The sequence below is a fragment of the Motacilla alba genome, chromosome 8 (genome assembly GCF_015832195.1).
Source record: "Motacilla alba alba isolate MOTALB_02 chromosome 8, Motacilla_alba_V1.0_pri, whole genome shotgun sequence".
Taxonomy (NCBI): Eukaryota; Metazoa; Chordata; class Aves; order Passeriformes; family Motacillidae; genus Motacilla; species Motacilla alba.
Genome location: NC_052023.1, coordinates 27,229,293 through 27,254,449, shown reverse-complemented (window position 1 = coordinate 27,254,449; position 25,157 = coordinate 27,229,293). Strand labels below are relative to the sequence as shown.

Sequence of the window (25,157 nt, the reverse complement as noted above, 5' to 3'; positions counted from 1 at the left end):
CCTCTACATTCTAACAGGAGCAACTTCAAAACCTAGATCAGGAAAATTTCAACTAAATGCAGAACAGCAACACAACAACAAACTCTCAAAAACCCCCAAATTCTTGATCAACCCCCCCAGATCCCAACAGATGGTACAGCCACAGAAAGTCTGCAGTGTAACATTTTCTCTTCAGTCCAGTACAGAATCAGGCAAGTGTCCAAAACCCAAAGCCAGAAAAGCATTTCAGTCAGTAGGTTAAGAAATATTCTAAGTGTTGTCAGTGAAAAGTAATAGGATTTGATCATATCCTCAATGAGAGCAATCATGAAAAGTGAGAAAATACACAAGAACTGATAGGAAAAAAACCCTGAAAAGTTGAGAGGTTTGGTCTGAGTTTCAGATGATTAACAAAGATCTCTGTAAGTCTGAGACTGGGTACAGAGGTTAATTCTGCAAGACAGCTTGTAAGTTTGAGACATTATTAAACATTTACAAGATGAGAGATGAGAGTAATAGAATTACTTCATCTGAAAGAGAAAATATGGCACTACTTAAAAAGAGCATCACAGTTTTGAGACATGACTGGGTAACTCCACAGCTGGACTCCTCCAGCTTAAATTGTGGAGAAAGGGAGAATTCTGTTCTTCTTTTAATAGTTGATTTTATACAGAGAAATTGTTGAGTTAAAAAACCATAAACCTCAAATATACTACCTAAAAATTATGTGAAATAGAGAGTTAAAGAAAAAATTTTTACAGAAAAATTGTTTGGAATTTTTAAAAGTTTGTCTAGAATCACCTTAAAAGGTACCTATGCTGATAAGAGGGTTCTATTTCTAGGGACAAAAATATCTATGTGAAGCATAAGACACTCAACTAACACAGAAGGAAATTACATCTAATTACAAGTCCAGAAATCCTGTAAAGGCAAGCCTTTAACCTGTAATTATGATTCTGTCTTCATATAAAAGACAGCCAGCAGCTCTGGGGAAAATGTGCACTTTTCATCGATTGCTGCTATTTAAAACAGAATATTTCTTCAACACTGGTTTGGTCTTTCTGCATATCCTATAGATAAAGTATTTGCTAAAAGGAGTTCCTTAAGTTGTCAAGTAATCAGCTGTGATCCAAAATAAAAGTGATGTGCCAGAACACTTAATCCCACAGACTTTCTAAAATGTATACATGTAATAATGCTGGAAAAAAATAACTCACATGATTAAATCTTCTGGTGAAAGCAACAGCATTTGGTGCAGAACTGTATTTCTCTTTTTTATTCCAGCCACAGCTTGCCAGCTCCTGGGAGAAAGGATGAAAATTCACTTCTTTAATTTAGTGCATAACACATGTTCAGAGCCAAAGGCACATAGAGACACAAATCTTGTAAGTTTTAAAATAAAGAGCAACAACACATTGAAGTAATAGTTACACTTGTTCTGATTCCTTCTGAAAACTGAGATTCCACAAGTGTCATTTCTCAATTGTGTTGAGTTATTGATTATTACAACTCATCTTTTGCTGAATTAGAGCTTTCCTAATTTTGTTACCACAAAAGATCCTGCTTCAAACATGAATCTGAGCTAGAGAGCCAAATGTTCTTTTGTTTTTAATCACCTTCTGAAGATATTTATAGAGATGATACACCTAGTTAACTCAATCTAAGACATGTTTTTAACTTGGCACGTTGCATTAAAGAAATACCAAAAAAATGTCATCATTTGCAATAACAATAACAGAAACTTTCAGTTTTCCCTTCCAAACAGAAATTTTCAGTTTTCCCTTCCAAAGGAGCCTATTTTGGGAAACTGCATCATCTTGTTATTTACTATCATTTATTTCAACACAGAAGTTTTCATTAAAATCATAAATAACTAAATGTACCAAGATAAGCTCTTCCATTTGTGTGCAACAGCACATGAATAGATGCAAAGACAGCATTCAGCACACAACCTGCTCCACAGTACTACCAAGAAACATAATCAAAATAGACACAGCTTAATTATTCAAGTGGTAAAATAGCTAAGTACAGCCTTCCTTTTTACTTATTCATGTCTTCCTTCCAGATCATCCACTCTGAAGTGCTCTCAGTTTTATTACCATGCTGAAAACTCTTCACTGAAGCCAGATTCACACTGCACATCCAGATACCACATAACTCAGATAAGATGACTCAACACGTAACCAATAATTGTGCCATTTAAGACACAGTTTAAAAGAATTTGGTATCTGGATGGTCTAAGTTCTAATTTTTTTACTTTTTTTTTTTTAAAATCAGAAACTTCTTAGCATCTTTCCAACCAATGTCCCAAAACTACTAAAGAATCTCATGCCAGTTAAGAGGGACCCTGAATTCCTCTACTTGAAGTTTGTGTGCTGATATTTGTTAGAGAAGGCCCAGAGATTCTTGGCCAGGCACTGGAAAGAATGCAGAATTTATGGCTTTGTATTTAGGGCTATTCCTTCAAATTTCACTAGAAAGTTGTGCCACCTAAATCTACCCTGGAAGATCTGGCATGTTCAGCACAGGAAAGCACATGCCCCTGTCCTTACACCTCCACTTCAGTGAGCATGCATGAGACAACCACACAGCCCTGAATTACTCCTGCTCCAAAGGAGAGCAGGCTACTGGAGAAGGGAGCCATTCAAGAGACTCTCGATTAAATTCTCTATCCTTCAGCATCTCTAATTTCCACTGGAACCCCAGCTCTGCACTTGGAGGAACACAAGGGAATTCATTCCACTGGCATCTGATAACTCTTCCTTAACAGCAGGAAAAAATTAGTTACCACCTCAGGTTCAAAGAAAATATAGGAATTTCTTACAAATTCAGGCCATGTCCCTCAATTGCAATTCTCATCACAGAGTGAAAAACTCAGAATGGTTCTGGGCAGAAGCTCCCCACTGCCCTGGCCCTGTACATCTAAGGGCCCACAGGGTACAGACATCAGTGGCAACAGATTTGAGAATACTGCAAAGCAGAGGATCCTGCTCCTGCCTGGAAAGACACACATCCAAATCTTCTTCCAGAGGTGCTGAGGCACAGTCACACAGGCACTCAGGACCTGAGCCATCCCTTCTGATTCTTCAACAGCCTAGGGTGACATCCACACCACCATTCAGGGACAGACACACAGACACAGAGCTTTGAGAGTTCCAAAAGCATTTCCCCCTCCCTTCAGGAAGTGTAAGAAATGCTTCCTCATCTCACTTGCAAGATCACTTTACACTGGGCAGCCAACTTCCTTTTCTCTCATCTTCAGACTAAAACACTGGTTTCCCTCTGCCTGTCAGGTTTCCCAGATGACCATCTGACCTTTCTGCCTCAGGGGCTCAGAACCCTCTTGCCCCTTGTCAGAACTTGCCTGTATGAGCTCTCTGCCTTTGGCACTGCCCCAAGATGCCACCAGCAGAAGAGCAGCCACCAAGGTGTTTGCCCTCCCTGGATTTGGCCTGGAGTGGTCCCATGCAGTCCCAACAAGGACACATCTGACTGTACTCACAATGGCAATGAAACACTCACACACCACACTCTTATCCTCTATATCCTTCCTTCTAAGGAGCTCTTACCCTTCTATAAACCACTCTTATCCTTCTATAAAAATACTCACTTCTCTGCTAAATAGGCTGTGCTGCCTGTTTCTTACTTTATTTCTTGATCTTCCTCTAGGATTCTACTTTTTCCACCAGACGTTTCAAACCTGAAGTATTCCCCAGGATTATTTCCTTAGTATGCCAATCAGCTCAGGAACAGGAGCTACATCACTACAACCACCAATTTCTTACTTTATGTGGTACATTTGAACTGATCTGAAAAACTGAAAGACATGGGATCAAGAATACAAAACCTGAACTTCCTCTGTAACCCATTCTGGTTTTTATCCCCTTTTGAATACATAGAATTTTATTTTCCTTAACATAATACTGTGGGAACATTTAAATTATAACCTGTACTACAAAGCAGAGAGCGAGATCCTGTTTCTCACAAAAACCTTTATTTAGGTCAAAGGGAAAGTTTCAAAAAGAGGAGAGAAGAAGCAAGGCTTAATAGTGGAACCATTCTACAACTTCAGAGTAAGAAGAGATTAAGAATACTCAATAAATGATGTTTTTTCCCACTGCCTAGCCCGGTGAAGCAGAGGGGACGAAGAGGTTAAAGACAATAACCCAGCAAAGATATTCAATATGAACACATGGGCAAATAATTTTGGATGACATACTAAAACATGTAAAGCAGGTGATCAGATTTTCCAAAAAAAGCAAGCTGATGCGTTCTGCAAGGGGTCATGTGGCTGTTATTTAATGTTAACACAACTACCAGCAGCACAGCCAAGCAAGTTTAAGACTCCCTTCTTTTACAGTAAAGCAGAGCTTTACAGTCACTGCTCTCTAGAAAGCCACAACCACTACAAGAGAGAGAGAACAAAAACCAACATATCACTTGCCATTCCCAGGGAAGAGAAGGAAATCTTATGACTCACTGAGGGAACTCTATAATTTTTTTCCCCCCTTAAAATTAAATGCAAATTGGCTGCATTCATACAGTTGTTTATGTAAGAGAAGTGTGTTCTTTATAATCTTTATTTCTTATACTGCAGCCCATTAACTATTAATTAAGAAAGAACCAGTAATTCCTTTTCCTTTCTCAGAAATAACTTGCAGGTGTTTTTAATGAAGAAGGAAGGTGGTTTCCAGAATCCAGGAGTGACACAGCCTGTAAAGAGCTCAGGTAGAGGATCGTGTCCCTAAAGATTATCTAACCATGGTAATGGTTCAAGTCCTGCTTCTGGCTCATCCCAAATGAATATGGCATCACATAAAAACAAATGAGAGAACACAAATCATCAGTGTATTATCCCAATGGATCACACACATCTTGAATGCCACTACAACCATTTTCATGGTGCCAAAGGAGAAGCGAAGCAGTTATGGAAACACGGGACAGGATGAAGTATTAAAACACACATCAGTAGCTGAAACCTAAAACATTACAATCAGAATTATCAAATCAGGATGTTTGTCATTCAGAAACACGAAATCCCACATGCTTCATCTCCAGCCTAAGCTAAATTAAATACCAATATCAGTCCCCAAACAGGCTTTTAACTCCAGACATTTTTCTGTTAAAAAACCATCTGCTTCAGAAATGTATGAATTGGGACAAAAATTAAGATTTATAGACATATACTTGGCAATTCCAGAATTTATACTCTGGCATCACTTTTCTTATTTAAACTGAAAAACAAACCTAACAAAATACTTACCTCTGGCTGAATTGCTTTAAATACAGGCACATCCATTAGCGTTATTTGACCCTGGAATAAAAATTTTAAAAAACCATAAGTTAAGATCAAAATTAACCTTGCATTCCATTTAGGTGCTAAGAACTGCATTTGTTCTGTTTCTTTTTCTTATTTGGCTTTCATTTGCTATCTAATTTCAGAGGTTTCAGCTTCTACCACAGGGTCATCCTGCAAAACCAAAGAAAAACGTGCTCCCAGCTTTACATGCACAAATAATAAATAAATTTTGAGAAATTATTCTCAGGAGCATAGCCCTGCAGTTACATGGGAAAGTAAGAGCTTGAACTCAGAAACACAATATAAAAACCTCCCCAAAAAGACAAGGAAGTGCAGTTGCTCAAGGGTAGCTTCTCTCCAGCCTCTGAATGTTAGCCCAGCTATTCTACTGAAACATCCCTACAACTTTTCAATCAATACTTGAACCATATTTGAGTAACAAAGCAAAGCAATTGTTCAGTTGCTCAGCAACAGTTAAAATTCAACACAGTCATCTGTTTTCCAGCACAGCAAAGTCAATAAGTGCATTTTCATTCTGGGATGTTTGCTTAGCTTTGAAAGGAGTGAAGTCAAAGACCAGATTTTGCATTTTGAAATACATTCACAGATCCTTATTTTAAGTTTATTAATCCTGCACCTTTTAGGATTGCTGACACCCTATACATTTAAAAAAAAAAAAGACCATTTCATTCAAAAGTAGCCCAGAAATACCAGTCCCATCCAAGTTAGGTATCACAAATTTTCTTTTAACAATGAATCCAGGGAGCTTGTTCTGATCCCTCAGCTGTCAGCTGCATGGCTTTATTCCCATTCCCTTGGAAATAGCAGTGCCCCATATGTACACTCCAAGGTACACACTGACAGCTTTGTGACTCTCATAAATTGCAACTGCCACTGGATGCCACCGTGGATGGGGGACAGCTCCTCAGAGAAAGCCAACCTTGCAGGAAAATTGTAACTGGGATGCTCTAGGTGAAAGTCAGCAGCTACAGAGATGTACCTGCTCTAGTGAGGCAAGATGTCTTTCGCAAAGACAGCCCAATCTATATTTGGTAGCACATCTTGACCTCTAAATCTGTTTTTAGATAGGAATTCTGACAATCAATGATAAATATAAAAAAAAATATATATCATTTGTCTGTAACCAACACCCTGACACAATCATCTGCTGTTTTGCAGTACAAACAACCAGAGAAGTAACAAGCCCTTTATATGTTTCACTTTTACACACTCTCTCTCCTGCTCTCTGCTCTAGTGGGCTGCTCTTTTCCCCGTGTGGGGCTGGAATGTCGATGTGCTGGAGGGCAGGAAGCCTGCAGAGGCATCTGGACAGGCTGGATCGATGGCCAGTGGCACGAGGGTCAACAAGGCCAAAGGCTGGGTCCTGCCCTTGGATCACAACAACCCCAGCACAGCTACAGCCTGTGAGGAGAGTGGCTGGAAAGGGAGGAACCCAGTCCTGGAACAGCAGCCACAGAACTCCATCTCCAGCCTCCCATTTGTGTGCTTCAGTTTATCAAGCTTCCCCAGAAACGTGTTAATTTTGGTGAATATGTGGCTGAGTGGGTGCATCATTATGCTTCTCATAGGAAATTTGGTTGGGTTTGGGAAGATGAAAGGAAAAGAACGGGCAGTTCAATAGAAGTCAAGTAGAAGGCACATTAAAAGATCCTTACAAAAGACACGGGCATTTCAATAGTTTTTAACATTTCACAGCAAACCCTCCTCACTAAAACAAGATTGCAGTAACAGCACAAAAAAAAATGCTAGCAAACTGATTCTTTGTTCACACTGAGGAGAGAGGACTTAAAAATAAATGTTGTCTTTCTTGCTAGCCCTCCAGAATCCATGCTCTTCATCAGCCTGAACTGCCTTAGCTAAATTTGACTTGCTTCACTAGTAACTCCTAAACTCCCAAATTACTACTTTAAGACAGGATCAATACAAAATACTTACAAAATAAATAAGTATTTTTAGAACTTCATGCCAGAGTTCATACATCAAAATAAATGCATACATTTTAAACAGGGATCTAAAAAAGGACATTTTAACACCAAAAAACCACACAAGTGCCAGGGTTCAGGATTAGTGGTCATTATTAAAAATATTTGAAATTGCTATTAAATACATTACAATATTTTAAAATTGAAAAGTCTGACAATTAAAAAAACCTCTGGAACTTTTAATAGAGAAACCTCTTTCTTCTAGCACCATGTTGATATTAGGCTGATGGGTTTTTTTCCTTGCTTGGTTGACACATTTTTGCTTTTATTAAAACCTTAAGTAACACTGTATCACAGAACCACTTGTTCAAGAAACATCCCTTTTTTCAGTTCCTTTCTTAGAGAGCTTGAAATTTCCATTACGAGTTCCCAGGGCATAGTAAATTGCTGGTAACTCAAATGAACCAAGCCACTGAGAGCTGAATATCTAAGCTGATTGCTAAAAAGCCATTTGAGTTTGTAGATATGACAACAACTCACATTAGAGTCTAAAACTACATTTAACAAAACAGATTTTTTGAAACATTAACTTGCTCATATTTACAAGTCTATATTTGTAAGTCTAATGGCTGAATTTTTATTTTTTTAAAACGTGCTCGCTCACTGCTAAGTAAGTAAATAAAGCAGACTGAAAGGCTGGCAGTCTAATTAATAGCACTTGAAATTACAAAGTCTCAAAAATAATTTCTGAGTTTTATGTTATGTGCCATTGCTCAACTCTAACAGCAACAAAAAATGTCTGCCTTGACCATCTCAAGGAGAATTTCAATCCCAATAAACAAAGCCCCCAGTTTGGTTTCTGCAAGTGAGAGAGATACAATGCACTACCTTTTCTCACTCCAGCTCCTTAACCCAGCCAATACAAATTCTTGGAGAGCTTCCCTCTCCCAAATGTGGTTTAATGCTTTAATATTCAAACCAAAAATTATAAGTGTTCAAATCAACTTGTTACATGAAGCACGCCAACCATAACTTCTCTGGTTTTGGAGCTGCCAGCTGCACAGATTAAAAAAATAAAAATAATTACATGTGCAATACAAAACTGTGAACTTGCCTTACTTATCATTTAAATAAGCATTCTGATTATGTAGAGATAGGGAAACTTGGTATTTTCTCTCTTTCCAGAAGGGATATTTCTACCAAGTTCATTTAGATAATAAAGTATTTCATCATTGCACAGGGTGAGCTGAATGGAGGTTTTGTTTCTGTTTGCCCTAGATCCTAGATAACAGCTCAGGAATATAAGTAGAAAAGGTATGTCTTAAATACATCACAATTATATTTACCAATTCTCAACCACCTGAAGAGCTGTACAAGGCAAAACCATCTTTTAAAAGCAGTGCATGATCCTTTTCCAATTAACACAGTGAAATGGCTGCTGGAAGACACTTCCCCACCCCTTCACAGCCACAGGAGTTTTGCATGTATAGAAAAGACCTTGCCTGGGGAGCCTCCAACAGCCATGTGTAAAAATATTTTAGCCCTCATGGGTGTTGAGAAGTTGGACTTGTTAACAATTAAGTACTTCAAAATACTAAAATTATTACCACACAGCTTCATATAAAGAGGTTTTACCCCTCTCTCAGGGAGGTCTGCTGGGTCAGATATTTTATATTCAAACAATTCAGAACTACATTGCTGTGTGCTGCTTCTTTGAGGAATATGAAGAAGCTTAATGAAATAAAATTAAAAAGTATTTCCTGATTCTTTCTCTTTTCTATGAGGACACATGGATTACCCTCCTTCCACAACTTCTAGATCCAGTTAAGACCGCTGCATTAAGCTCTTCTCCACATTTCTGCATGAAAGCTCTCACTGGACGTGGGCTATATTCCCACTTTTCTAGTCCTTCTCAAGCATGAACTCTTTCTATCAGGCCACTTGCTGTATGTACTCTAAGTTTTCCTGCCATGTACCTACCCTAAGGACAGGGCACTTCCCCCACTGCTCCCTCCCAGACAGAAAACCCTCAGTGTAAAAAGAAATTCAGTTTCTGTTTGAAATTAAAAAGTCAAACGTCTGCATTCTGGTCATTGAAGAATACTGCCATCACTTGATTTTACTTGAAGCCATGTTGGTTGAAGCAGCACTTCATAAATTGTTCCTTAATCTGAATTTCTAGAAGGAATTATATTTAAGCCTTCCAACTTGGCTTAGCGTTGTCTCCCTAGGCTGCCAGGATATTTTCCTCACTGAAAAAATAGCTAAGCCTCTGTTAAGCACAGCATCAGTAGGAGAATAATTCTGCTGTCCAGAATGAACACCAGGGGATTCCAGTTCCTGTGCTGAAGCTCTACTTGTTTTCTCACAAAGTCCCCTCCAACAACTTTTATCATTAATAGTTCCTCCACACGCTGTAATTAAGTTGCTGCTTCTTGCTGTCTTTGGGAACGTATTTACTCTAATATTCTTCTGCAAAGTAAAGCTAGCAGGATGTAGATAATCTGATATTTCACTGTCATAAGAACTCCTCCTTGTTTCATTGAAACCATTTTAAAATAAACTCTACTTGCACATTGTTTCCAAAATAAGCAGTATTTTCTTCCAACAACCATTTGACAAAGCTTCACAAGAATTAAAAAGAAAGAAATACACATACATTTTAGCATGAGCTTACTCCATAGCACTTCCAGGGACTAGGGCAAAGAATAAAGAATCCTTCTTAGATAACTAGGTGGAAAAAAAAAGCAATGGATTTATACAGCTGCGCTTCCCTTAATTCTACCTCAAATATTTACACCACCGTGGCTAAGTTGAAGTATAAAATGGAAAAGGGAGTCAAAAAGTAATAAACAGTCTAATAATTAAACAGTAGCTGTCTAAGGAATAAGAATTTACTGTAAAGCAAAAAATAAATATTTCCTCAACCTGAGGTTGGCCAGCACCTTAATTTGGAGCTCATGTCCCCAAGCATTCTCCTTCTTTCCTTGAGCCTCACCAGCCTCCCCTTTCCACTGCCACTGCACCACTAACAGATCCCTCCCCCACAAATTGTGCCCTGTGTGCTCAAAACCACACTTCTCCCTGGGATGAAAATGGGGAGCATTCACTGCGACCACGCCGACCCTGGACACACAAGGGCCCCCCCAGCAGGGCCAGACACCACGGGGCAAGCCTGGCACCAGCCTGGCTGTGGCTTCCAGCCCAGGAATAAAGAACTGAGCAGTGACCAGCCTAAAAGCAGGGCTTTAAATCAGAGATGGTCTCCTTCCTAGTTACATCTACAAAGCTGGCCATTGAATCCTTAAATGTGCCCTACTTCATACTCATTGAATGGGATTCTTCTTCCCCAAAATCTATGCAACGCTCAGGTATTCAATACATCCCCTGGAAGCTTTCTGTAAGCTGCAAGGTGATAAAGCAAACTATAAATTTGCAACAGCAGCAGCAGGGCCTGAAGATCGCCCCCATTTCTGTTACTCAGCCCTTTCTAAAGCAGCCTTCAACCTTGGGAAGAATTAAAAATAAAACCACCCAGCTGCTAACAAGGTTATAACTGACTCTTACACCTCTATTACAACAAGAATTTCCATTACTGTTCCAACTGGCCCCCTTGAAGGGCTGGAAGACTTTTGCTTAGGAGACAAAGGACCATTACATGAAACAGCACTCCTCCTGTGTACTCAGGACAGTGTTAGATGACTGCCAAAGGGGAGAATATGGAAATAAAATCACCAAAAGTATCTGCACTCAGGTTTCTCTTTGGCTTGGTAGCAGCTTCTTGAAAATACAGGATTATAAGCAATACCTTTTGTTGTCCAACTCGTCTCTTACCCACTAAACGACTAAACAGAGAGAGTTTTGAAATGATAATGGTGTCTTGGAGACAGTGGGAACTGAAAATACATCTGTGTCTCTCATTGGTACTGAAACCACTAGCACGGATCTTATTTCCAGCGTATCTCAAACTTCATTATTTTCAGATTTTTGCTCTTCTTCCTCTGGCATAACTGTACTTCTCCCTTGGGTGCACAGGGACCCCTTGTGATCAAAACACATCACACAAGGTACAGGATGGGACCTCACAATGTCTGTGCTGCCTCCATCAGTGAACTCTCACCTTTACACTACCTCTGTTCAGGAGCTCTTTTCCATTGCAGCCAAGGCTTCCTAACCATTATTTAGACAGCTGTTTAACTACCTCTTGTGCAGCAACTCACTTTTACTGCTGTTTGACTGGCTTTTTCATGTTATCTTTCCTCTCAATCAATCAGCAACTTAGGTAGCCCCCAAACTATTTCATCAGTTTACCACTTCAAAATAAATTACATTATTTTAAACAGTATTCACTCAGCTGTCACAGAGACATGTCTGCAGCCTGCACTGCATCCATTCTGTAAGAGCTATCAATAAATGAGAAGCTTTCTCATGCTTTGAAAAAGCAACTGGCAGCACATCCATGTCCAACCCAAGAGGTACTAGCCACCACCAGGAAACCTCACACACTTCTACATCCTCACGAGTTTGGCCCTACTGCATCAGAGTGGCGGCCTTCACATCCACACTGACACTCAGATGAAGATTTAACACCTTTCTGTTATAGCAGAAAGGATTAAACCCAGGAAGGGTAAGGAAGTGGCCAAGAAAATAAAATCAAGGGTCAAAGATACTTTTCCTCTGGGGTATCTAAGTTTTTGGCAAATTTACTTATTTCTACAACCTTCAGCAAGAATGATCAGAAAAAGACAGTATTCAAAGCAAAAAGGTGCTACAGGAAAAGCAGATACGTGCCTGGGGAAACAAACATTAACAAAGAAGTGCAGCTGTGTAAAGAAACACTGAAAAATAAATGAAATCAATTATTTTCTTGCCAAAGGATTGAATACTGATGATTTTGTTCAATTGTTCAGAATTCTACATGTTTCATATCGATTTACAGTAAATTAAACCTGGTATGAAGAACTAGATACTTTAAAAGGAAAAAGATTAAAAGCAAAAATGTTTCTTTTGAAAGACCGAGAAAACAGCAAAATTGTACTTAGTAATAGAAACCAAAAATACAGGCACAGCTTCATAACTGTAATGTGAAATGCTTAATTAAAAGATTCCTGTTGCTGAGTAGAACTCTACCCACTTTGAGGCATAACATGAAAACAGGAAAAACACTGGATTTGAATACAGATTTTTTTCTAACCAAGATTTCATAAGTGGGTAACATTCAGAACACACAGAGTCAAAGGTTGCTGCATTTGAGAGAAGAAGGATTAGATGGTGGAGCAAAAGAATTATGAAATGTGATTCTATGACAAGGCACCTCTGTATATTCTGCTGTCCAAGGGAGTGACAGCAGCTCCACAGAGACTGACTGATCTATTCTGCTGCCCAACAGCATCTACCACTGGTAAATAGTAGAGCCATTCAACAAACTCATTCTGGCCTGAATGCATAACTCCACTGGAATTCATGCCCCTAGCCCCAGATTCCCTAAGTTAGATTTACCTTATGTACAGGAATCATAAGATAAAACTGGAAGGATAGCCAGCCCCAAAAAATATCTTCCCATGGAAAGTAGGTGATGCATTGCCCAGCTGTTCCTGACAACAGTGCAAGGAAGAGGCCCAAACCACATGACTTGAGCCTCAGGAATAAATCCCATAATTAATTATGATCCTTAGCCAAGAAGAATTTAATGTTTAAGTACCACTTCATAATCCAGCTGCTTTAAATTTTCAGTGTTCTCATTAAAATCAATCGTGCCATTAATAATTAACTGAAATAGTTATTAACAATTACAAACCAGAACAGACTAAATGGGAATATTTTGTGACATGTATTACTCCATATCAATAATCTCCCCAGGACAACTCCTCATGAATCTCATCACTTGGAAATTGGAAATACACTAAGAGCTTAGCAATCTTTCTAGCAACATACTTGAATCACTTAGAGGGACCATCTGTTGTCCTCACCTCCACAGGGAGTAAAAACAAAACAAAACAATCGCCCAACGTTTTGGTTAAACATCTCATTATTCTGTGGAGCCAGAAGAAGAAAACTAGAAAAGCTTCCTAGAGCAAGAAGTAGCAGAGTTAAGAATTAAAATAGCTCAAGAAAAAAGCCCCAAGTTTTGCCTTGCAACTAAAGTATGCATGTCAGAATTAAGCTGCATCACACAGAATAAAGAATCTTTGGTCTATGCTACACATAAAGAGTATGAAAAATACCTGGACAGCAGAGCCCAAAAAGATCACTTAATTTCAATTCAAATCTTAAACAGAATAGAGACAATGAAGAACTAAAGAACGGGATCTGTTATTAAAATCCATGGATGACAGAAATTAGGCAAAAAAAGGGTAGAACTAGAGAAGCAGAGGAAAAGCTGCAAAGGAGAGTCACACACAAAGTAATTAGAATTCCTGGACTTGCTTACCGCATATTCCTCTGGTGTGACCTTTAGAACATCAAATACCACTGCATCAAAGCTCTTCTTCAGTTCAGCTGAACCCTTGTCACTCAAGGACTCGGAGCTGCTACTCTTCTGCAGAAACAAGAAAACCACTGAGGATGTTTTGGACCTGTCCTCTTCTTTTTGTCTTCTATCTTTTACACTCCCAAAAGCAAAATTTCTGTCCAAATGTCATTGTTCACGTAATTTTTCTATTGGGTAAATTATCAATTCAAATTCAGTCACAGAACAGACTTTTTCCTGACGGGGACTGCAAAAAATCAGATCCTCAAAGTAACATCTGGATTTCTATGCATTTCCTTCTAGCTGAAGGAGGGCAGGGTTAGATTAGATATTAGGAAGAAATTCTCTGCTGGGAGGGTGGGCAGGCCCTGGCACAGGGTGCCCAGAGCAGCTGTGGCTGCCCCTGGATCCCTGGAAGTGTCCAAGGCCAGGCTGGACAGGGCTTGGAGCAACCTGGGATAGTGGAAGGTGTCCCTGCCCATGGCAGGGGGTGGCACTGCATGGGCTTTACCATCCCTTCCAATCCCAGTAATTCCATGATTTCAAAGGAATTCCTCAAAACACAGTAGTTATGTTTCAATGCATAATTAAATTCCAATTTTATTGACAGGAAAGGTAGTAACAGCAACTATATCAACAAAAGCAGTACAGTCACACTGAATTTCAAACAGAAAAAAATATCAGGAAGATAAGGAAAAAGGGTCTGCCTCAAGGGAATAGTTACAAATTCTCATCCCTTTTCTCCTAAAGAGATGGAAGCTTACAAATATTACACTACTCTACATATGTTTCTGTTGAAGACATTTAGCAGAAGGAATTTTAGTGTTGTTTTTAAATTACAGTAATTCACATTTGCAAAAATACCAGATCCTAGGGTATCATTCTATGAACATTTACCTACTAAATAAAGATTTGCTTCCCTGCAAAATATAAATGTGGCTCAAAAAATAAACACTTATATTGGCTTCATATGTTTCATCTACAGTTTTCACATTAAAGCAATACATCTGTGTTATGAGCAATCCCTTCGTGTAGCACAGAGATGCAGACCTACACTCTAGTTATTCATTCCTGGAGTTGTGTCAGGGGAAGTTAGGCTTGGATATCAGGGAAAGGTTCTTCCCCCAGAGGGTGGTTGAGCACTGTCCAGGCTCCCCATGGAATGGGCACGGTCCCAAAGCTGCCAGAGCTCCAGGAGGGCTTGGACACCACTCGCAGGGATGCACGGGGTGGGACTGCTGGGGTGGCCAACACAATCAAGGCCCTTTGTGACAGCCTGTGCCATTTCACTGCTGATGTTGCAAGCTTTTGAGACTGTGGACATGGGGCCTTGAGAATTCAGTCAGTTGAAATAAACTCATGCCCATTTTCAAGCACTTTTTTTATAAGGACACATTATCAAGAAAATGCTTGTTTAATAATGATGTCCACTTCTAATTAGATTCTGACATTACAATCTCTCTGAATAATCTGCCTTTGAAAACACCACCAAAAACTCCAAACCAGACATGCATTTGCAGTAACCAGTATGCTTACAGAAACATTCCAGTTACAAGTCCTCTTTCCTACTTCTTAGTCAAGCTAGAAAAAAAATATCACTTGCTTAAAGTAAATTCATGTAATTTTGCCAAAATACATTTTACTCAGTTTTATCAGACATCACATAAACATTCAAGACTATTTTGCTGAGTAAAAAGGTTGCTTTCCTCCAAGAATATTTTTCAGGTGCATGCCAAAAACCAGTCAATGATTCATGAAGCAATTATAACAGGAGTACAGGAATCTATATAAAAACAAACAACGGTCTTGGAGACCAATGCCAGCTTTCTTGACAATAGTTGTGAAATTGTGGTGGACATTATGTGGTTCCTTTTGGTACACAAGACTCCAATTCTCCTTTTACCTTGTTTGTGGTACTCCCCATTTCCATATGCAAGTGCATACTACACATAGCTGCTATCAAAACTCATCTGCAAACATGTAAATAAACAAAACATCTTTGGTACAGTCCTGAGATTCATGGAAGGAAGCAACTTCAGTCAGGACTTTGTGGCTCTCATCCCTATTGACTTTGTAGTGCTCTGATTTCAGCCCAAGCCTCTTCCCTAACAAGCAGATGATAAATGGTGTGGGGTCTCGTGCCCCTGGATTGGGGTGACCCTGAAAGATGGAAAAGTCCCTCCTCCAACCTGTGCCTTCAAAGAAAGACTCAGGAGTCCTCTCTTGTCCGGTCTCAAGGTTGTTTATTGTTGTTTATCTAAAAGATTCTTCTCCTGAGCTGCTGTGGCCCGTTCAGCAGGTCAGACAAAGGCACGCTGCCCTCCCAGGGGCTGGTGCCATCTTTTATATCACACATTCCGTGTTACATGTTTATACCTTTTCCCCAATGCCCATCATCTATATTGAATGGTGACTTTCTACTCTAAACCAATCTGTGAGTGCCAACATCACCAAAGACATGGAGGCTAGGAAGGAGAAAGAAGGAGGACAGGGCACACCCAAATCCCTCCATCTTAGAACTCCTGACCCCCATGTACAAAACTTGGACCCCTGCGTACAAGGCTTAAAACCCCCCTGTACAGCACTCAAAAATCCTTCCTTTCACTTCATGATTACTTCTACTATGCTATCTAAACTTGTGTGTGTGGCTTGTAACTCTTCATACAGAGCTGGTAATTTGCTCCATGGGCTAAGATCGAAACCCCATGTGCGTCTTTGGCTGCATGCCAGGGTCTCAGAGCCCACTGCCAGGGGCTCGGGCCATCCAGGACACCCAGAGGGATGTCCTGGGTTCCCACAAAATGGAAAACTACATTCACTTCAAACTAAGAGGCATCAGCAGATGAGGCCAATCTCCATTGCTTGGCTGAGGCACACACTCAGCTCACAAGCTGTTCATTTCTAGAGGGCAGAAGCTTTGATGGGCAGGAAGGATCCCCACCTATGCCAGAATATAGTCCAAGAGACAAAGGGAACAACTTTATTCCACTGCTGCTGTGTCAGACTGCCCCTCAGTACACACACAAGTACCTGTCAAAGAAAAGAACATTTCCCACCGGCCTTGCCAAGCCAGCTTAATGTGCTAAGAGTGCCTATTCTTGTTAAAACTTGAAAAGAAAAGCTTCCTTGTCTAGATGTGATGGAAGAGAACATGGAAAAAGTCAGCTTTGGCTATGGTATATGCAAGTTCATGCTCTATTTTGGTATGCCAAGTTCAGGACTTTACATTTTATTCACTCTAAACTGGAGTGTATGAAACCAACACGCAGAACAAGAACCTGTTGGATGACAGCTGTTAAAAGAAAAACTCACATTTTAGTGCACTTAAAGTAAAAATGGAGTACATAGTTAGCCAGTAACTGAGGTTTCCAGTCCTTACCTCTGAAGCAGTAGCTGCAATGTTAACACCACTGGACTGTCCGTTCATTAGCTCCATACTGCCCACACCATTAATCTTCGGCCCTACATTTACAGCAGCAGGATCATCTCCAAGGCAACCCAATAACCATTCCTACAAAGAGCAAAAAGGTATCAGAAACCACTTTCTGCAGGGGTTTTCATCAAGATTCAGTGCCTAAAATCCTTAACAAAATAAAGAACTTCAAAAATGGCTACACCACTCAGACGTAGGATTCTAACCTGCATTTTAAGATTACCAACATACTTAAAACCAACATGAACAACTGAAGGTTCCATGAAGATCCTTCATGGAAGGATCCACTTCCTGGCAGTATTGACTCACCATATTCTTTTCCCCTATTGTTTTCTCCATGCCAGGAATCAATATGTAAATATATGCAGTACCCCTAACAAATTGAGGTCAGCAATGTCAGTTCACATATTCTGCTTTTCCTTTTATTACCAGCTTTAAAAACTGTATTCCAATATATATGTTAACTCTATTAGGTAACTTTAAGGGATCATCCAATCACTTCCTATCTTATAGGAAGATCTCTCTTGACCAGCTTCAAGCAAAAATTGTAACACTGAAAGCAATTAAAAGTACAAATGGAATTTATACTTTTCTCCACAAATGACCCAAACTATTTCTTAGTAAAAAAAACTTCAAACAGAAAAAACACACAAAGGAAAACTCCACACACTGACTTTTAATGCATCCTTGCATGAATACTATCATTTCTGCAGAGAAAAGGCTGCAAAGAAATGGAAGCCTTTGGCATCCACGACAAAAACAGTACGACTACCCAACCACAGCGTTACAAAGTAAAAATTGGTTTGTGCTTAAATTAATGAGCTGTTAGTGCCCTCTAGTGTGAAAACTATTATAAATCAACTTGCATGGATCTATGTCTATAGCACAGGTGACTGCTCCCAAAGTTGCTGCTGTTTATTAAATTCACTTTTGGTTTCTAGTTTAATTCAGAGCTATTGCATGGTCTGAAAACAAATGGAGAGTGACAGGTAACTGGGTAATTCCACATGACAAAACAGTTTTACAGCAGCTCATACTTCATGCCTCTAAGGAATGAAATAAAATCATCTGAAAAGCTGCATCTTCAAGTGACCTAAACCAAGTATGTCAGACAGAAAAGCCTGGAAGGCAAGAAACTGCAATATTCAAATAAGAAAACATCCTAAAAAAGAGCAATATTTAAACAGTAAAATATCCTCAAATTTAAAAGTGTCACCATAAGAATGCAATGCAGAAAAAGCAATGAAAGAGAGCAATGTGGCAAATGTGAGTCAAACACTACACCTTCCAGGAATTTCTGAGCATCACCAGTCCTGTCTGAGCTGTGCTTCTGCAGCTCAGGACAGCCACCCACATTCCACCCTTTGCTGTTTTGGGAAAACTGACAGAACTCTCTCATTCACAGGAGAGAGGATGTTACATTTCACTTTAATGTTACACTCCCAGTCCATGCGCTTTAATTAACACTGATTCCTCCACTGAAAATGCATGCAGCTGCACTTCAGCTTTAAATTACAGACCACATAAAGGAAAAAATCTCATCTCTGGCTTCTGAGTGTCACTGCTGTCCCGTCCTTCCCCATCTCAATTACCCTTCAGATTGTCTTGTGGAATATTGCCAAACGCACAGCTCCCCAATGCCTCTCTCCTGCAGCTTTTTCATTTACTGAAGGGAAAAGCACAGAAATAAAACTCTGATGTGTTACAAGTTTCATTTACATAGTGACAGTAGAGGACAGAGGTATCACATCTTCAACACCAGTTTCAGCCCCCCCCCACATGCTCAAAACAGTACATTTATCCCAAAGTAATCTCTTCTGCTTAAAAAAAACTCTACCCTTTAAACATTTGGTGGGTTTTTTTAACCACTGTATTTTTAAGGAAAGTTGACACTTTGGCTTTGTATGATACAGTTATGGAGAGTATGACAAAATTGTGTAATCCCTGGCTCACATCAGCTTCAATTGTTCCCCTTCCCCATATCAATGGGAGGTGAAAAGAGAAAGAATTAGGGATGTCCTTCTGTGCAAGGAAAAAGAAAAACCTGAGCTCTGGGGCTTTTTTTTCTGGCCGTATTTGGATGGTGCTAATTAAAAGAAATTACAGCTATCATAGAAGCCTATGGAGTTGGCAGCTCAGCCTCACATCAACAAGAGCAAATTAATTCCTCTATCAGTAAATGTTCAAGCCCAGTTTCCTCAATGACTCCTCTGACATAACCCACAGCCACTCACAGGAACTTCCTCCCCATATTTCCTGACAGACTTTCCACCTCACAGGATCTGCCTGGAAGGGACAGCAGGGCTGCACACCGATCCAGGTTTTCCTTTTCCACCTGGTTACTGTGACAGGAGTTGGGAGAACTCTGTCTCAGTTAGGTGTGGGCCACTATGCTGAGAAGTGACTTCTGTGAGGCACACAAACACAGGTTTTTTCAATTTATTTTTTTAATTAAGCAGAAAATCACTTAGGGAATAAACCCTCCATGCAAAGGAAATGGAGTTTACAAAATATAACATCTGCCATCAAACTGTATCCTAACAAAGCTGTCCACACAATGATAATTTTGTGTGCATTGCTGCTTTACAAGAGTATGCCTGAACACATTTATACTTTTTCACATTTTGTGGATACACTAAGGAGCTGAATTAGTACTGAACTGCTATAAACATACATTTATCAACTTTAAAGTTCTAGAATTGGCAACTTTCACAATGTTCTTATGTCTAGCAGCATTCAAAAATACAACACCACTACCATAACAGGAACAGTCACAGCAACAGTTTGGGTCAATGTGCAACTTGAGACAAATACTGAAAAATCCTCACACTGGAATAAGTAAAGAATTTGCTTCCTATACTATCCTTCTGCTCAACACCAAAATAATCTGTGAACAGCAATATCAGAAAGTGATCAAGAGCAGAGAAGCTCAGAGCAGCATAGCTGGGTTTGTGGAATGACTGTCACCACACTGCAGTAGTGAGTCACAGTGTTCTCTGCCTACCTTGTATATCCAATTACCAAAACTGAATTACACTGAGTAATTTGAACTTCCAGTCAGTTTCTCCACTCCAATTCAATAAATGCCTTTGTGCTCAGAAATGAATTACATGTGGAACCCAGAGTGTTTCCTACAATGCACAAAACACCTAAGCAGCCTGAAGCCTTGGCACACTGATATCTTCCTACCATGCCATTCATACTGTACAGTAGAAAGCAAAATAAAAATACTGATAACAAATATTCATCACACCCAAACAATGAAAATATCTAGACTATTGTGGTTTCGCCCCAGCCAGCAATTCAGCCCCATGCAGCCACTCACTCACTCCCCCACAGCGGATGGGGGAGAGAATCAGCAGAATAGAAGTGAAAAATCTCATGGGTTGAGATGGACACGACTCAGTAGGGAAAGCAAAACCTGTGTGCTCAAGCAAAGCAAAGAATTCATTCACTGCTTCCCATGAGCTCAGCCAGCCCCAGGAAAGCAGGCCTCCATCCTGTGTAACAGCGACTTGGAAAGGCAAAAGCCACTCCAAATGTCATCCCTTCCACCTCCTTCCTCCAAATTTATATTATTATATATATGGCCCAGAATAACCCTGTTGGGGTCAGCTGTCCTGGCTATACCCCTTCCCAAGTTGTTGTGCACCCCAGCTTCTCTGCTGGGGGCATGAGGAGCAGAACAGGCCTTGACTCAGTGTAAGCCCTGCTCAGAGTAACCAAAATATTGCTGCGGTATCAACACTGTTCTCAGCACAAATCCAAAACACAGCCCCACACCAGATACCGCCGAGAAAATGAACTTTATCCCAGCGAAGCCAGCACAGCTAAGCGGGGTCTGTCGCCTTCAGTGAATTTTTCTGCAAATTCACCCAAGGCTGTGCGGGTGGTCATTCCCACCCAGGGGCTGACCTGCAGCTCCCCCCAAGGAAGGCAGCTCGGGGGCCGAGCGAGCAGCAGCGGGGTGTGCCCGAGCACGGCTGTGCAGAGCCCGCCGGCTCTCAGCACAAAGGGGAGCAGAGTGCCCTTCGTTTGACATAAACAGCTCTGCCAGAGCCACTGACTGCATCCCAGCTGAGTGAATCAGCTGCCGCTGGAAATGCTTCTCCCCGAGTTCTTTGGTACAAGTGACTGTCTCCCGGGGTAGCTGCAGCAGCGCGGGGCAGCCCAGCCGTGCCGCCACAAAACCACAGAATTTCAGAGGATCAGCTGGCTCCAACCCACGTATTCTTTCCCGGCGTCACCAGCATCGTGACAAGTGAGCACACTCCAGATCACACGCGGGAATCTCACCGTATTTTTCAACGCAGTATTGTGTTGAAACGGTATACTGCAATTGCTGGAGTTTGCCAAGTGGAACTTGCATTTGTATCGCGATTTCAGTGTATTTTGTATCACACTGCTAAATCAGAAATCCTCTGTAACGTCAGCTATATTCAAATGGTTGATCTAGCATGAAGCATTACACCCTCCATGTGTGGAATATCTGAAAGAACCTGAGCAGAGAGTGCTGGACTCTTACAGACATCCCACAGAACACTGACGCCTGACTCCCACTGACTCCCTGACTCCCACAGCAGATGTTCTTGGCTCAGTTTGGGTCAAACACTGTCCCCAAAATACTGTATAAACAGCATTTTAAAAGACAACCCTAAAATCACATTTGAAACTTCCTGCCCAGAACACTACAGAAGCTTTGAGGAAACAGTGAAGTTTTAGGAACAGCTCAAGAGTCAAGATGACCAATATCCTCTTTGCTCTTATTCATAATGTCAGTATAAAGTGTCATTTGTTTTGATCACAGATCTCCATTATGAAAACAAATCGCCTTGCATGGATCATCATTAACTATAAATGCAGAGCCACTACCAAAGACTTTAAGGACCAAAAAATATCTGTTCCAGACTCAATAAACCTGAGTTCCTGATCTTGTGGAAACTAGAGTGCAGGAAAACTTATGGTGTAAAAGGTAAAAGCTGAAGCAACTGCTAAGAACCAACACAACCCACAACAAAAAGTAAGAAACCAAACAGGCTAAAAAAAACATCAAAGCACACACTCCACACCTAAAGAAGACCCAACAAACGTAAAAGCCCCACAACGAAGCAGAGTCACCAAGGATGAGGCAAAGAACAACAAAGATAAAACAAACTGCACCTTCCAAACTATATCCTTCAGTTTCACACTCCAGCCACCAAAGCAGAAACCCACCCAAGTTACTGCACTGTACAAATAAAGACAGTATGTAAATATCCTTAAAGAAGAGAAATGAAAATAACCTAAAGCCATGTTTCAATTCAGTTTTCAGTAGGCATGATGATATTGAGATAGTGAAACTGATAAAAATAGTAACTTCCACAAAAGACATAAAATAAAAGCTCAAGCAACTTAATACTACTGCATTCACCTGCAGGAAATTTATCACTGAAAATAATAAAATCCTGGACCTAAAATCTCACACACTATGAAATCTCCAGATGTGTGAATCTTGGCAAAGCACTGCCTAATTTACCACTAGTGAGACTGAGATAAGAGAGAAGACACACGTCGGGCAGAGACATGACAAAAACAGGAAGGACAGCATAATAATAAAAAACCAGATTAGTAAGAGTTGTTAAATATGTAATACCACTACAAACATTATAACAAAAAATATTTAGAAATACCAGAAAGCAGTCTAATACAGGAGAAATAAAACTATCTGATGGACAGAAGAATGAAAAAAAAAAAAAAGTCAAACATTAAAGGACTCTTGTAGCTGACTCCAGTAAAATTTCTGCTGTGAATTTCAGCTGGAAATGATGCCTCTAAAGCTGTAAGCATGAAGTAGTCGCATGAGACACAGATATTTGAATTAGTTATGAACCAACACCACCTGCAAAACATTGCAGAAGAGACACTGATGCTGTACTCTATGCAGTTCTGGTCACCTTGTTCCCAAAACACTTTTTCCATGAAATGCACACACAGAAGGGCTTGCAGGTTTTCTGAAGGCAGTGAAACTTCTTTCCTCAGTGGAACCCACGAGACCTCAGCTTGCTTATGCTATGAAACTGAGACCTGCACGAGGACACACTTGCCATATTTAACTATCAGGAAGATAAACCAGAAGAATAAAATGCAAATTTATGCTCAAAATCTGAGTAATGGCAATTGGGTTCTTTAACAGTTTTCAGACACCACCACTAACAGCAAATATCTCACAGCTGCTTAAGTTCATGCTGGACTCCTTCCTGACAGAAACTGTCACACATTGCTGCAGGAGCAGCACAGCTGACCCAGTGACACAGACTCCTGCTGGAAACTCAAAGCACTTCTGTGCTCACACAGCTCACTTCTGTCACACACACATTCTTTCCCCAAGCATCTGTTGCACAACAGTCACAGCAGTATCAGCTGGTTAAGCTCCAAGACAGATGAAATTAGAATCCACGGAATAGCAAGAAAGGGAACAAAAAGTTCTTTCATTAGGTTTGACACTGAAGTTTTAAATAAAAAAGAAGCTTCATTTAAATTTAGATTCTCTTTTTCTACCTTAGAAAAAGGCTTTAGCTGTCAATTAGGTAAAATTATTATTCTTTAAGACACTATTCACAGAGCGCTTTCACTACAATTTGTTCTGAATAAATCCTATTGCTGCTTTTATGCACCTCATTCCCCAACTCAGGGAATGGAAGGAGGCTAGGGGAGAAATAAAGAGAGAGAGATAACAACAAGGTAACAGCAAGGCTCTGCCTCATTCATATCTTGGTTTCGAGCTATCTAGGCCTCTTCTCCATGGTTCTCTAGTACCCATGCTCTCCTTTCTAATCTCAAAAACTGGTACAACTTGTAGCTCCCATGTCCTAGGATGAGATAAAGAAAGAAAGAAAAACCAAAACTGAAAGCCAGAATATCCTTCTCCAGGGCACAAGCTACTCATTTACCAAATCCTATTACAAAAATCAAACCATTATCTCAGTCTGTCATCAACCTGCAACAACAATCAAGAGGTTCAGCTCAAAATGGAAATTTTTCCAGGTTAGTTACACACAAATAAGAAGGAGATCCTTACCACTCAGACTTCTACCACTCAAAAGCAGCTTTCCTCAGTGGACTGACTCAGGGCCAAGACTCACATGGGAGATATTCTAGCAGAAGGCAATAAATTTGAGTATCAGAACTGGTACACAGCTGCAAGCAGTGGCAGATCTGGGCCCTCACAAAGGCACGGATCAAGCAGAAGGAAAAGGATCATTGCAGGCAACAAATGGAGTAAGCCAAAAATGTGAACATGTGTATGTGCTATTTAGGTTTAGCCTGAGGTCCTAAGAGGTTGGCTTTCTGCTACCAAAAGGCTCTCCAGCAGCGTCTGAGTGTTAAAAGGCAAAATGTAGGCACACTAAGACAATAACTGCACAAAACTTGAAGAACTTTCTGCTGACAAGCTGCTTATAAATCATCAGGTCCCTGGCACTTCTTCCTCCAGAGATCACCAAGAAGCCTCTGATGGTAGCTCTTGAGAGAAGCGCATAGAACAAAGCTTTATTCCTTTGGATCTGCCTTTTACTTTGCATTTGCTACCAGAAGAATGAAACTCTTGAATTTATGACACCTAGTTTGGTTTTCCTCCCATATGCCAAAAGAGTAAGCAGTAGGGAATTCTTTTAGCACAGAAAGTACATCAAAAGCGTAAGGTTCCACCTCCCTCATCTCCCTCCCACAACTAAAGCTACCCCAAAGTTTAACCTCTTGGAGCAAAATTTGTTTTCATCCTGAAGAAGAAATCCAGGTTTGCTCAGTTAAGAACCAGAGGAGAATCTCTCCTTGCCCCAAAGACACAACAGGAGAAAACATAACTTAGAGACACTTCTGAAGGAAAGATTTCTTTTCAAGAATAAGAAGTAAAAATATGAGAAAAAAAAAAAGGTTCTAAACTAGAAGAAAATATTTTTAATTAATTAGGCAGTTCTATAAGACGATAATCTTTCCCCAACTGGATTTGCAAGACCTGCACCACTTAGCCATACAGTTGTCAGTTTTGTCTGCAAA

The 25,157-nt window shown here is 40.2% G+C and overlaps 1 protein-coding gene across 4 annotated transcripts in view; it reads right to left on the bottom strand.

Annotated features, from left to right (window-relative positions):
- Positions 1-25,157, bottom strand: part of RALGPS2 (Ral GEF with PH domain and SH3 binding motif 2) — a 109,837-nt gene that overhangs the window by 69,479 nt on the left and 15,201 nt on the right. For 3 of the 4 annotated variants that reach the window (XM_038143947.1, XM_038143950.1, XM_038143948.1), the window contains exons 2-5: positions 17,070-17,201; positions 13,652-13,759; positions 5,243-5,293; positions 1,197-1,280 (exon numbers count right to left, since the gene is read on the bottom strand). In XM_038143947.1, the coding sequence (XP_037999875.1) occupies positions 1,197-1,280; positions 5,243-5,293; positions 13,652-13,759; positions 17,070-17,126 (300 nt within the window). In that variant the 5' untranslated portion in view covers positions 17,127-17,201. Of the gene's footprint in view, positions 1-1,196; positions 1,281-5,242; positions 5,294-13,651; positions 13,760-17,069; positions 17,202-18,715; positions 18,808-25,157 lie in introns of those variants that run through there. The other variant, XM_038143949.1, reaches the window with a different exon arrangement.